We start from the raw sequence: 14,202 nt of genomic DNA on the forward strand, positions 1-14,202 counted from the left end.
GAAGACTTCAATTGTAATAAAAACTAGTATAAGGTCCAAAAAGAATCGGATAAACATCTACAAAGAAAGTAAAAGGTCCAAGTAAAATGAGAGCAACAATTCAAGATACAACGAGAGCCTCACACAAGCTTAGGCCCGAAGGCAGCAGAAAATAGACAATAAAAAACCCTAATCTCCAGCAGCAAAAACTACATTGCCACCGCTGTCACATCCTTGGAGGAAGCTAAACTCCGAATTGAGAAAGTAGACATCGGATCCAAGTCTCCTTCACGAACCCCTGCAAATATATACAAACAAAGTAACATATGGGAAGAAGGTGAGGCTAAGGGGTACGTAAAATATCCAACACTTGGCCTCGATGGAGATCCGACATGCCGGTTGGGGAAGGGGAAGTGGATATGATATCCAATTTCTGATCAGAACCTGCCGATCCGAGCACATGGTGGGATGAGGATGAAGTATCACAGCTAGGGAGGGGGAGGAAGGAAAATAAAAGATAGAAAGCAGTAAAAGCAGGCGAAAAACGCCGGATAAGGGGCAAGATGCCCCGGATAGTTGAGACTCAACTCAAGGTAAACTGAGATTAAACTCAAGGGAGAACCAAGAATTAAAAAGGAAGGGAGAAAACTAGAAAATATGAAGGAAGAGGAGGAGGGAAGCAGGGAGGGGGAGGAGTAGAGGAGATGAGGGGAAGGAAAAGAAGGAAAGTGCAAGGGAAAGAGAACATGAGAAAACTTAAGAGAAAAAGGAGAAGAAGGACAAAAAGAAGAAAAGAAGGAAGGAAGGAACGATGCCTCAGCCAAAGGTTGGGGCCGGCGGCTAAGTTGTTGGGAGTCTTTCACAAAGAGAATTTTAGAAAGAGAAAAAGGGGAGACTTATTAAAGAGAGAGCGTTTTTTAAGTGTCTGGAAGTTTGTTTTCATACTCGTAAGTTTAAACAAAGGAGCTTTCACTGACTATTTCAATTGAATAGAATAATTTGTCATCAAATAGTATTGACTAAATTATTGTTTTTAAGAAGAAAAAAATAATGATTAATGAAAACAACTTGGAGTAACTTTAATTTAATAAAAAAAAATTAAATTAAACTATTATTTAACCAAAAATGATTAAAAATTCATCATAGGAACAAAACTATTCTTAAATAGACCCCTGCAAACACAAATACTCATGGGCCGAATTAAAAGCCCAACACAATAAAAAGAAAATTCCAAACTTGCCCCAAACGAAAACTACCCAAGTCCGTTATCGTAGTAAACATGAAAGTGATGAACTGTTGTCCACCATCCCCAATTTCATTTTCCCTCTCTGACATCCACCATTCCCACTTTCATTTTTCCTTTACCCAATTCTCAAAAACTAAAAATACTACTTTTTCAAATATTACTTATATGGAAGGTTTCTTTTTCTCCAATGTGTTTTAACTTTTTATTTGAATTTATTTATTTCTTCTTATCTCACCTTTTCTACCTAGTACAATTTTTTATTAACTACAAGTAACCCCTTCAACTTATGTCATGTTTACTTTTTCTTTGGTAACTCTACAAATTTGATACTTTGAGATTCTTCAAGGAAAAAATGATCAAATAGCTAAAATATTTCCATAAGTAAACAAAGTTATCAATTATAAACAAATGAAAAGTCTCCAAAATGTAAAATCTTCATATTAAACATTACCACTATTTTAAAAACTAAGCAGTGAGCACTGCCACTACCACTTTTTCTAGAATTAAACACAGATTATTTGTAGAACTGGACAATGACTATTTCTTAAACTGAACATTAGTATTATCTATGGCATATTTGTCAATTTGCCTCCCGAACTTGTATGGAGCTACAAGTTTTCCCCCTGAACTTTAATTTTAGCTGATTAATCCCTTGATCTTTTATAATCAGCCAATTTTCCCCTTGAACTTTAATTTTAACCGATTACCCCTTGAACTTTTATAAATATCCAATTCCCCACCCACCTACCCCCCTCCGGCATCAAATTTTTAAAATTATCAAGATCACATAAATAACACATGACAAATGTATGAGGGCAAAAAGGATGGAAAATTAAATGGATGAAAATTTGAATGAAAATTTTCAAAATCTAACGCCAAGGGGAAAATTTGCCATTTATAAAAGTTCAGAGGGGTAATCTGCTAAAAGTAAAGTTCAATGGGGTAATCGGTTAAAATTAAAATTCAGGAAGGAAATAGGCAGTTCTATACAAGTTTAGAGGGTAAATCAACAAATACCTCTATCACTATTGTAGTTCCAAAAATAGTGTCGATTATTTTGATTCAAAATTAGAAATAGTGTTGGTTATTTTGCTGTAATTTTATAAATAGTGTGGTTGACACACCCCGATCAAAATCAAGGCGTGTTGGCCATCACGTGAGGGTGACGTAGCCATGTGCACGGTGCGGAAGCAAAATATAATAATAAAAGTACGAATAAATAAAAACCAAACTACTAAACAATGTAGTTAACGTACAAGTGCAAGTGTGAAAGACAATATTCAGGGCACAGAAAGCCTAAGTGCAGTCCAGAAGAATAATACTAACTAAACACACCCAGAGGTGGTCCTACACTGGTGATAATCTATCAGATATGCCGTGGATTCCTCGTAAGCCACCAAAAGAGCAATCCAAATTAGAACTTGGAGGGGCGCAAAACAGAAAGTGTGAGTGGGCAAAAACAAAGCATTTCAAAATCATTTCACTATCAAAAGTTCTAACCCCTTGCCGTAAAACCTGTATAGTTTCCCAGGAAATAGAATATACACATATATCAAAAATATGCTCAGAAATATGTCATGTCGAATGCCTCCACATAAAATGTAAGTAACCCAGGTAATGTCAATCAATGCAAGTAATATGTCAGCCGGAGTCACCTAACGTGACCTGTACGGCTAAATCTAGAGCTCAAATCCCCAACTCACTAACTATACCTGCACATAAGTCGAAACCACCTAAAGTGGTCTATACGACAGGACTGGGTGTAAATAAATACGCTCAAGTGCTACAATCACGTGAAGACTGGGCGAATAATCGCGGGTCACCTACAAGTCGGAACCACCTATAGTGGTCTATACGACAGGAATGTGCACCTAACTTGAATCCAAGATGAGCGTGTGGTGCAGGAGGTGAACATCACCTGAAGGACTATGCCCTACTCTGGGTAGGAGCACTAACACCGGGGGTGCAGGTTATGAGTTCTCTATGCACAACACATAACTACAACGTCACAACTATAAACTATAACTAACCTGGCACTTACCTGTGCGTCCGTAGCACCAAACATACATATATGCAACTACTTATGCATAATAAATAGGCACACACTAAGCATGGCATTTTAAAACATATAAACATTCCATATCATTTTCTGGGAAAAACCACAAGTATATAGGTATATACGGAAAACCAAAAGCCTACTCACTGGTATGTGGAACGGTCGTAACCCCCTTGTCTCGAGTGACTGCGCTCGTCCTCAAGATAAGTCTCACCAATATGCAAAACAACTATAAAAACGTCAATTAAAGCACATAACCAAAACTAGGTAATAACTTCTCATACAATACTCAAATGGGGTGTGTGAATACACCAACGTGATCTACTCAACCTCACAAACATCCCCATATTTTTAAAATAATTTTCCGATGCTCCACGCGCCGCCACACTCCGGTGAGTGCACAGACCTACGCGCCCCCCACGTGTGGCCACGTGCCAGGCACACAAACGGCGTTAATTAATGCCGTCAGGAATATTTCGTTAAACCCTAATAGAATTCGTTAAATTTGACTGACTGCCTCAGAATATTTCGTCCAAACTGACAGAATATTCCGTCATCTTCTCCGGCAAGTCGTCGGTCGTCGGTCGTCGGAAAACCTGGAAAAACTTAAAACCTTTGTTTCTCACTCGATTCTTCACCAATTTCAATGAAATTTGCACCAATGGAAAGCTGGAGATGAGTAGAACAACGTTATACCTGTTTGAAACCTCAAAGATCATAGGATCTCGCCGGAAAAATTCAAGAAAAATCGGCCAAACTTGCAACTCACGATCCCGACATCCAAAACCTTCCAACGAACCACCCCGAGCTTCCTAAGAACCTCACTAAGCTTCTATAAGCTTCAAATTCCCTGAAAAACAACATTTCACGTGTGCATGAACAGTGACCAAATCGGAGATTCCTGGTTCGACGTGAAATCAAAGGATTCCTTACCTGAAATTGGTATGGTTGAACTCGTATGGTCCTCACGAACACAAAGTTATAATTTTCCACCTTGATTAGTGACGTTTGCACGGGATTTGGGTCTCGTCCGTACAAGGAAGAAGTAGAGAAAGAGATAGAGTAAGTGTTCGAGGCAGAGAAGGTATATGGGGGAAGGAGATGAGGATGAAAGTATGTGTGTGGTTCAGATGCAACCAGCCAAACAACACAACAACCACCCAAAATGACAAATACCCACTCAAGGGCAAAATCGTCATTTCACACCTATGGTACAATTAATTCGGGACGGGCTGTTACAATGGCCTGTTTTGGTTCAGTTTTAGAAATAGTGTAAGTTATTTTGGTGTAGTTTCAAAAATAGTGTGGTCAATTTGCTGTAATTTTAGAAATAGTGTGTGTTAATTAGGTTCAGTTTTAGAAATAGTATGGTTATTTTGTGATAATTCCAGAAATAGTGTTTATTTTGTTCCCTTCCAAAAATAGTGTGGGTTATTTTGGTTTAGTTTTCAGAAATAATGCGTAATTTTGATGTAGTTTCAGAAATAATGTGGATTATTTTGGTTCAATTTGACAAATAATGTCCATTATTTTGCTATAGTTTTAGAAATAGTGTTTATTTTGTTCTATTCCAAAAATGGTGTGAGTTATTTTGGTTCAGTTTCAGAAATAGTATATAAAATAATTTATGTTAACATGATTTAAACATAACCATTTAAATAAGGGAGGAAATAAGGGCAGAGATTTGAAGGAGAGAATCCTAATCACCTTTCATAAAGCTTGTCTGAGGAATTGGTATGTGTAACTATCTCATTTGCAACACTTGTAATTCTGAAGGAGAGTTTTGTCGAACTTAAGAGGAGTGTTCTGAAGTATACTTACTTGACCTTAATGTACTATTTCTCCCTTTGTTCTGAAGTATTTTTTCCACTTGGTTTTTGCTAACCTAACGAGATTTTGACAAGACACCCACATTGGGATGGCCATACCCTTGTGTGCATTTTTCTTGCTGCTTATATCCTGAAAAAGTAAAGTATCCACATGTTGCATCAGCTCACATTTTTCTCCTTATATTATGGGTTTTTTTTTCCCTTTTGGTTTACCATAGTTAGGTTTTGGAGAGACTTACTCTTATATGCAACCCCTATTTGAGACTCATGATTGCTACTTGTGCCGACTAGACGAGATGACTTCATCAACTACTTCAACATTTGCCTGAAGATTTGATGCGCATACTACTTAAGTATTTACACACTCAAGGGGAAATGTTGTATTTATCACGCGTGATTGTGTAAATGGTAGTAGATTATGTATAGGAATCCAATAAAATATAGAAGATATTTCTTATTAGTGTTTATATTACTTGGAGAACAAGTTTCTCTCTCCCTTATTAGTATAAATAAAGGCACAAAACATGAGAAATATCAGCACATATAATTACTCAAGCCCTTTTTTATCCTTCTTCTCTCTGTCGATTATCCTCTCTTTTCTCTTTCCAAACTTATGCCACGACATTCTTCTATTTATATGTTTACGTATAACTTTTTTTTCTTTTCTGAAATAATGTTTACCTCTAACTTCAGGGCACATTTGGTGGGCTAGACATGATAGGATTTTGTGTTATGCATGCTTAAGCTAGGATTAGATTGGATAGGTTGGGTTTTTGTTTTTCTTTATATTATTTGTTGTGGACTAACTCAACTGTATACGATTGGATTCACAACAACGTTAGCGACCCGCCCACAACGGTGGTGCGACAACCCACTCAAGACGCAACTGGCGAAGTATGTATTCTTCTTGGGAAGTATCAAATTTTATTAGGAATGAATGACAATAGTCTGTTGTGTTCCTGTAAAGGTTTAAGTAATACACAAGAATCTAGGTTATTTTCCATGAAGCTGGTTAGTATACAAAATATTTACAACTAATTCGATATTAATTGTAAAACAAATAAGCGAATGTTGGATTGTCTTAGTTTCTAAAATCTTCCTCTTCAACTTGCTGTATTCCGAGTTCAACCTATTTTTGTTCCCCTAATATGAATTAGTGTAAAATGATAAAAATTGTAACATATACACATGGAATTTAATATTACCTTTGACAGACATTATGAAAATTCTACAAATTTTTGTATATTACGAGAATAGTGTCATAAAACTTACTAAAATTTTAAAATCTTTCAAGAGTATATTGCAACAATTAGACCTCACAATTTCTTGCACTACCCGATCACCCAACACGAAATGACACAAAAAATAATAGGTTTCAGCCAACACGTTAACTAATTGGGGAGTTATTAGGCTACCCGTTAAGAACACGTTAACAACAGATTTACACACGGTTAACCCGTTTCAACCTTTAAGAAAAAAAATTAGTTTGATAATTTTAAAGTACTAAAAAACCTTACTAGTTACTATAATAGCTATAGACACGCAAGTGAGATTAAAAAATTCCAAAGAAAATTAAAACACCAAAGCAATTTAAAAGTACCAAAGCACATTAAAAAATTCATAATAGTTAATTTACAATTTGTGAAAAATGTGAAAAAAACGCACCTGAGCGCATCCTCTATGCTTTGATAATAGGTACATCGTCGTTTGAAATTTTAAACACGAAGACTTGTTTCATCTAATAAAACAACAAAATTGCAACTGAGGGATGAAACAACTAACAAGGCCATTTGCCAGCATCAGCATTGAGAACTCGATGAAAATATTAACAAAAGAAGAGCGGTGATCAAAATGTTGAGCCGTTGAACCCGAAGAAGGACCGCTGCAGCATAATACAGACTCGTTAGTAATAAATCAACATCGGATAATATTTGTTTTAGTCGAACTAGCTATTGAAAGGCCTGTTTACTACTAAACTTTACCTACCTTAACTAAGCGTAATTTCACTACGACAAATGAAAATACAAGAGTTAATCTGGTAAAGCTTCTCAGAACCGGTCCCCTTCTAGTATGGTGGTTTTGCCCTTTGTGAGACATGGCACCTCCTCCTCCCCCCCGTTAGTGTACGGGAAGGGTTACAGCGTTATTATTTATTCTCCTCTTTTCGTTTGATTCGGGAGAAGGGGAAGCACAATATGGAATTATGCATGGATGTGGAGATAAATTGCTCTACCACGAGAACCAGAAGTCCCACTAGTAATTCATGTTGCTATGCAATACGAAGAGTAGTATTCTACATTTCTACTATACTGGTAGAGTGCAGCTGCGAAATTCAGCAATCCAATACAACAAAACAAGTAAATGGGCTCACCTCAACGTCATAAAATTTGATATATGAGCGGGAGCTATCAATGGAGAGCTTAGTTTCCAGAACTTGTGCAATGGTTGAACTCAGTTTCCCGTCAACACCCGGTCCAATGCTCCCAATGGAGATCAATTCTGCATACACAGCTGGCTCTTCTGTACCGGCAAATGCAATCGGCAGAGTCCCGTTGAGCAAAATCATCACATACTGAAGAACACGGAACCAAACAGAAACATAAATACCCAACACCAATACATTATTGAATCGCATGGGAAACAAAACATTACCATTCATTGAGTACTTTCATCGAACGGTTAATGTGCATGCCAACAGCAAGAACAAAAGGGACACACGACAGCGAAGAGAGAGAGAGAGAGAGAGAGAGAGAGAGTTAACGGACTCGGGTTTGCCAATGATTTTAGAAACGGCTTTGGTGGCGTCCTTGAGGATGTCAGAGGCCACCACTCCGTCCACCGGCACGTCCGTAAACAGATTAAATGTCGGCATTGTTCTAAGATTTGAGAGAAAATGAACAAACAAGGCGTTTCTTTTTATAAACAGTCTTATCTATCAATCTATGCTGTTGAGGAATTTTTATGTCGTTTATTTAATAGTTGTTCATTTCCAGCTAAATACAGATGACGGTGAGGATTTCCATGCCACGGTATACTGCACACGACCGTGTGCATAATGATGTGTACAAGTTTCTCTCCACATGTGACAATGTATCATTGGTCTTACTGTCGCAATAAAAATCACCCTGGGAGAATTTTGATTGTATGTTGGCAAATTTGAGAAACTTGTAATAATTTTAACTTGTTTTGTTGGATTTATTGATCATCCAGCTCAGAATATTTATGCCCTGCGGAATATCAACTTTTGTGATCCTCCTGCAAAATTTCGGTTCTTGAGCTTTCATGGGTTAATCGTCTCCTGACATTTTGGTTGTGCTGTACGGGATCGCACGGCTGATGTTTCCTCCGTTCATCACATCCTCTTCTTTTTTATTTTTTATTTTTATTTTTATTTTTTTTCCTGAAGGGATTTGCTTTGCAGGGAAATTTCAAAGAGCCAAATTTTTGGACATGTTAACGACTTTTCTCCATTATTTTTAACTTGTTGAATTCAAAACGCTCGAGGAGTTCAAGCGCTACTCTACTCGAAGGTCCGAGAAATAGTCTCGGACGAAGGGGGCATCTCTTTGAACACCTTAAAACAGTGGAGACTAAAACATTAACTTTAACAAACAGGTATTCATATACATTAGTTTCAATATGTCATTCTCTTCATGGTTCCAGCTGAATCCTTTAAATTAACTATCTGTTCGCTTTTTCGGGTACCCTTTAATTAATTATCTTATTTAATTTTAAATTACAGTTCAGATAAAGAGCATTACAATAAAAATTATTATTATTACAATTGTATTCTTTCTTTAATTTAGTAAATATTAGTACTTGGTCTCATCCCATACATGAAGACAAGCAGAATATCCACAACTGGATTATTTTATTTTATTTTATTTTTTTAATTTTTGTGGTGATGAATAATTTATTAACTGGAGTTCTTAATTTGTTACTGGCCTAGAATAATGCTTTTATTCAAGAACAGGATTACAAATCCAAAGTTTGATAAAGTTGAAAAAATGAAACATAAATATTCAAATGCTCATGAAGCAAACACGAAAACCCCTATTAGTACTATTTCATTACAGTCTTCTATATCCCTTTCAAGCCTTAGTTACCTTGGAAAGCTACCAACAGAATGAATCTGATGATTCAGATAACAAAACGGGACCCCGACCCCTTCTGGCAACTTTATAAATACTACCTCCAACATTATGTTTTCACTGATTAGAATCATTTGGAAATAACTCAAGTCAAAGCAGAAAAGCCACCATTAGTCCTTGCTTACCAATTAATTCAGAGTCTAAACATGCTGTAGCCTCCTCCTGGACCAGACGATCCATAATTGCCGCCATAGGGTTGTGAGGGTAGTGACGATGATGGGTAGGATGGAGCACCTAACTGAGAGTAGGATGACCTCAATCCAGTATCCATCACGCCATAGTTACTTGTAACTGGTTCCTTGCGACTGTTTATAACCTCCTGAAAACACACAAGACAAGATACCAAGTATTCTTAAAATTTCTGAGCCGGGATTCACTCTTTTCCTCCCTGTTGAAATTTCATATTCTTCAATGTGTCTAACTTGCCAAAAATTCATCTCCACCAGCATGCTAATATGCAAGATTTTTTTTTTTTTTTTTGAAAAAATTTCACCTTCTGTAACTAAAACATATGAACTAATCTTTCATTATCTCAAAGAGTCATAACAAGTCTTTATTAAACAAAATGAATAAATAAATAAGTAAAAACTTTGTTTATAGCTTCTTGCCTCCTCAATATTAGAAAGAAATATTCATTGGGAAGCATACCTGAATCAGTTGTTGAGCCATCTGAACCTGTGATGAGGTGCCTTTTATTTCTACAGTAATTTCATCTGGTAGTCCCCTACTCTCTTGCACAGTTAAGATGGCTCCGCTACTGCGACGAATGAATGCAATATTCGACCCTTCAACCCCAATAATGTCCTCAGCATAAGATAGAGGAATTTGCATTGTTTGTGCAATCTGATTATAAAATGAAACAGATAAAATAATATTACCGAGACTGTATAAATGCAAAAATTGACTCACATGACACAGGTCTGATGCAATCTGATACACTTTAGTATTTCCAAATGACAACAAATTTTACAGACGTCATACATCAAGAAATTTTTACTCCGAATAGTAGAGTCATTCGGTAAGACATACAGCCTTAGTTGTATATGCGTATCATCAGACTCTAGTTATAAACAAGACATGTATATTTCTACTGATGCTAAGTAAATCAAGGTCTAGACAGTAAGGGATCCCCCAGCATCCTTCTAAGAAAGCAAGATATACAACACTGTCGACCCCATTTAACTTAAATAAAAGTTAAGAGTCAAGTTCGACCATCCTTGTGTGTGTGCATGCGACCATCCTTGTGTGTGTGCATGCTGTGAAGACCAAAATGAGCTCATTACAAGGCAGTACGAAGTTTAGCTAAAATATGAAACAGCTAGAACAACCAACCTGAGTAACAATAGGAGCACCGGGACGACCAATTCCCGAAGAACGGATAGAAGAAAGAGAAGGATCTTGTCCATAAATAGACCCTTGCCTGTAAACAGAAGGGTCTTGTCCATAAATAGAAGGATATTTTCCATAAATAGAAAGATCTTTTCCATAAAGTGAAATTCCAGCAGAAGGGAGTTGTGATTCCAATTGAGTTTCACGATCAAGAAACAAAGACTCCCTCTTTGATGAGAGAGGGTAATTAGTGCTCACTCCAGTTTGAGAAGCAGTATGCAGCAACGACTTGTCAGCCCAGGTAGTATCTGGTTGGCGCTCTTGTGAGATTGTCGAATGCTAAGGATGCACGATCCAGTAATTAATACACAGCAATGCAAAGAATGAAAATCCAGCAGACATCAGTGGGAATTAGGCTTACCGTCTTCTCAAAAAGCGGAATAACACTATGATCAACCAAAAACTTCCTCAGGTGAGCCACTACCGCTTCTACAGCTTTGAGAACCTTTAAAGCTTCTCCCTGCAATTCAACAATCCTCTCATCTGCGGCAGCATAGGACGGAACCTCCTCTGCCAAAATAAAAATAAGGTATCAGAGAAGGAAGAAAGGTTTATAATTTTATAGCATGGAAAGAGGCAAAGGCACTTGACATGGATAAGGAATGTGAAAAGGGGAAGAAAAGGAATAGACACTAGTTTCATAAACAAGGGATCTGAAGACAATGAATAACGTGACAGCGTATTTCTAGCAGGGATAACAAATATGACCAATGCTTGTTTTTCAAAAATAAAGCTATAGCAATTTTTTTTCAAGTAAAAGCATCATCCATTCCGAAGTTAAAGGACTCTAACATAGAAAACTGATTCACAACCCAGATGCAGGAAAGGAAAAGGGAGAAGAATGTATGTTAAACTCCACACCATACTACAACAACATACTTATCTTCACTAGCATGATCACTTAACTTACAAATTATCAATGGAAAAGCTAAGCCTCTATAATTAGGAGCACAGAAGTAACACGAAACAAAAAAAAAAAAAAAAAAACAAATACGGAAACTTAATTATCATTTCAGTTCCAATTTCCAATAAGCCCTTCTCTCAGTTGTTCATTCTATATAACCAATCTGACCACTTTAGCTATAAATCATAAAAACAGCAATGAAACACATTATCCTTAGAATTGGGGAAACAGTGATGAAATAAGTAGATATTTTCAACCATTGGTATTTTACTAAATAGAAAAAAGTGTATCATGCAACAATAAGAGCATACCTCCAGATAATACTCGCACAGAAGATCCGGTACTCTCTTGTATAGATTTGATTAATGATCCTTGTTTTCCAATTAAATTAATTGCTTGGGTAGATGCTACCAACAACCGGATGGAACAGAATGCAACTCCAGCAGCACCAGACCCCTCACTCTCAGATAATCCAGAGACACGTTTGAATATTCTTATTACAGCATCCATTGCAGGGGACAGAGGTACCTCTGGCTCTTCCCTTGCAGAGATCAGCACCTACAAAGAAATGTGTATTAGAAAGATTGTAGCATAGAATGTTATCACTATAGACAATTTGTGGTTGAATGGGATCACACATTGATAGATCACACAAGCAAGTAGAAGGAAGCTTCATAGCCAAGAAAATAGTGATGAACCACTTTGAGATTAATGTCGGGGGCTGTGGAACTTCAACAGGAATACAAGATACAGAACTAGAGATTGGTTCAAGCATGCAAGGAAAAAAGGTGATATTTGGAAAACTAATCAGGACTAATGCGTTGGTAAGGAAGTTGATATGCCTTCGTGATGTTGATAACCGTGGAAACTTGTTAGGAAGGCATCAAATCTTATAAATGCCAATTAAACAATGCTTAAAAACAAAGATTTAGTATTATAACTAGATGTTTATAAAACATCCCAATAGTTACTCATCTTATGGCCCATACTATATTTTGAGTGTTTGAAATTTGAATAAAATCACAAGCCCGATGCAAAAGAGTTCACATTATAATAGGTCATCTTAACATAGCAGAATACCAGATACTTATTGTCATTCTCATCTTATGCCCCCACTAACAAATTGAGTGATTGAGTAAAACTATGAGATGGATGCAAATGACTTTGGCTAGCAATGAGTCATCTTCACATAGCAGAATACTCAACAATGATCAAGTCTTGTTTCAGATTTGCGATTGTCATATATCTTGATTTCTTTAAAAATTCGAGAAAGTTACTGATCTTTTGCCTGGTACTAAACAATGAATGATTGAACAAAACTACGAGCTGGATGCAAAGGATATCACATAACAGTGGGCCATCTTCACATAGCACCTAATACTACCTATGCCCCGTTCTTGGATTTCAAGTTGTTCCGGTTTCTCTTCAATACCCGAAAACAAAACTTCAACCCCCACCTCAAAAGATCATTCCTGTCATAGCCTTTTCTAAGCAATAACACCTAAGCACCTACGAACCAAATGCTAATATTAAACTAACTTCACTTTTAGGGTTTCTGTTACCTCATGACACAGATACAACTAAATTCACAAAATTCAAACTTAAATTTTCAATATTTAATCTCCCCACCCACTTGTTAGCAACAACAAAGCTTAATTAGTGACCCTAAACAGTCATTAGACCACAATTAACCAGAGGATTACACAAAGGAAGCTGAAAAGCACAAACCCTAGATCCCAAAACAACCATAAAACAGTTAAAACGCAGCACTATGGAGCAATTACAAGAAGAACACAAAAAAGCAAACCGTAGAAAGGAAGAAATCAAGGAAAAACTTACGATGCGATCAGGATTTCCAACAGCGCCGTCCAGTACCCGAATGCGAGCTCGGGTCTCCTCGCACATCTTCTTAATGAGCTCGCCTTTGCGGCCAATAATGCTACCGACCTTCAGAACCGGCACAATTAGCCGAAACACGCAGTCCCCGGGCCAACCCGGCCATCGCTTATCAGCTATTGAGGTGGAATCGTTGCCGACGTTCGTTGGGTTAGTGGCAGCCCCGGTGTCCGAATCGGGACCAGATTCGGGTTCGGGATTTTGGTCCGGATTGTTATTTGTTGTTGGGTCGGACTCGGGCACTGTAATTGGGGCGGGGGTGGTTTCGGATGTGAGTGGCTGCGCGTCAACTTCCGCAGCGTTGACGAAGCCGTTCTTGGTGGGTTGTGCGGTGGCCATATTAGAGAGAGAGAGAGAGAGAGAGAGAGAGAGAAGGTTAGGGTTAGCGTAAAAGGTTTAATAGGGACAGTGATGCCTGAAAACGGAAGAGGGGTTTTGTCGGTAGGTGTTGCAGCTGGGTGTTTGCAAATAAGGACCGTATTGGTGGTTGGACTATGGACTATAAAAATATGAATGGCACGTGATCTCCCTCTTACACTCCAACGAAATCCAAAGCCTCTCCTTTTAGACAAGACGTGACAATTTTGTACACGACTTATTAATCCGATTCAAAACATCACGAAAATAATAGATTTGGGTCAACACATTAACTAACGGGTCGTTATTAGATCATACGTTAAGGACTCGTTTAATAGTGTGTTCTTAACAGTTTTTATCAGCAAGTAACACATTTCAATCCGATAAGAAAAGAG

At 37.4% G+C, this 14,202-nt stretch overlaps 1 protein-coding gene, 1 long non-coding RNA gene and 1 pseudogene across 4 annotated transcripts; all 3 read right to left on the reverse strand.

Annotated features, from left to right (window-relative positions):
• Positions 1–6,765: 6,765 nt before the first annotated feature.
• On the reverse strand, positions 6,766–7,224 carry LOC148690095 (uncharacterized). The gene is made up of 2 exons (XR_015957815.1): positions 7,097–7,224; positions 6,766–6,992 (listed from the first exon to the last, which is right to left on the reverse strand). It is a non-coding gene; the product is annotated as an uncharacterized LOC148690095 (long non-coding RNA).
• Positions 7,225–7,403: 179 nt separating this feature from the next.
• LOC148690096 (uncharacterized) lies at positions 7,404–7,982 on the reverse strand (annotated as a pseudogene).
• Positions 7,544–13,988, reverse strand: LOC137731979 (RNA-binding KH domain-containing protein PEPPER). 3 transcript variants are annotated; one of them, XM_068471252.2, is made up of 7 exons: positions 13,394–13,924; positions 11,866–12,112; positions 11,012–11,160; positions 10,594–10,929; positions 9,910–10,104; positions 9,387–9,580; positions 7,544–7,682 (listed from the first exon to the last, which is right to left on the reverse strand). In XM_068471252.2, exons 1-6 carry the CDS (start codon positions 13,787–13,789, stop codon positions 9,395–9,397), a joined length of 1,509 nt encoding a protein of 502 aa, XP_068327353.2. In that variant the 5' UTR covers positions 13,790–13,924; the 3' UTR covers positions 7,544–7,682; positions 9,387–9,394. The 3 variants fall into 3 exon arrangements, with proteins under 3 accessions (XP_068327353.2, XP_068327354.2, XP_068327352.2); XM_068471253.2 differs by lacking the exon at positions 7,544–7,682 and adding an exon at positions 9,044–9,298; XM_068471251.2 differs by lacking the exon at positions 7,544–7,682 and having other exon boundaries at positions 9,044–9,580; positions 13,394–13,988.
• Positions 13,989–14,202: the final 214 nt, after the last annotated feature.

The sequence above is a fragment of the Pyrus communis genome, chromosome 16, assembly GCF_041283825.1.
Source record: "Pyrus communis isolate YQ-2024b chromosome 16, ASM4128382v1, whole genome shotgun sequence".
In the NCBI taxonomy this organism is placed as follows: domain Eukaryota; kingdom Viridiplantae; phylum Streptophyta; class Magnoliopsida; order Rosales; family Rosaceae; genus Pyrus; species Pyrus communis.

What these genes read in the sequence shown, in the direction of transcription:
- LOC137731979 (XM_068471252.2), bottom strand. Translation starts at nt 13,789, where the DNA reads ATGGCCACCGCACAACCCACCAAGAACGGCTTCGTCAACGCTGCGGAA. An exon ending in TTGGAAATCCTGATCGCATC is followed by an intron (nt 12,113 to 13,393) that starts GTAAGTTTTTCC and finishes ATTTCTTTGTAG; the next exon opens with GTGCTGATCTCTGCAAGGGA. An exon ending in TGGCTCAACAACTGATTCAG is followed by an intron (nt 9,581 to 9,909) that starts GTATGCTTCCCA and finishes GTGTGTTTTCAG; the next exon opens with GAGGTTATAAACAGTCGCAA.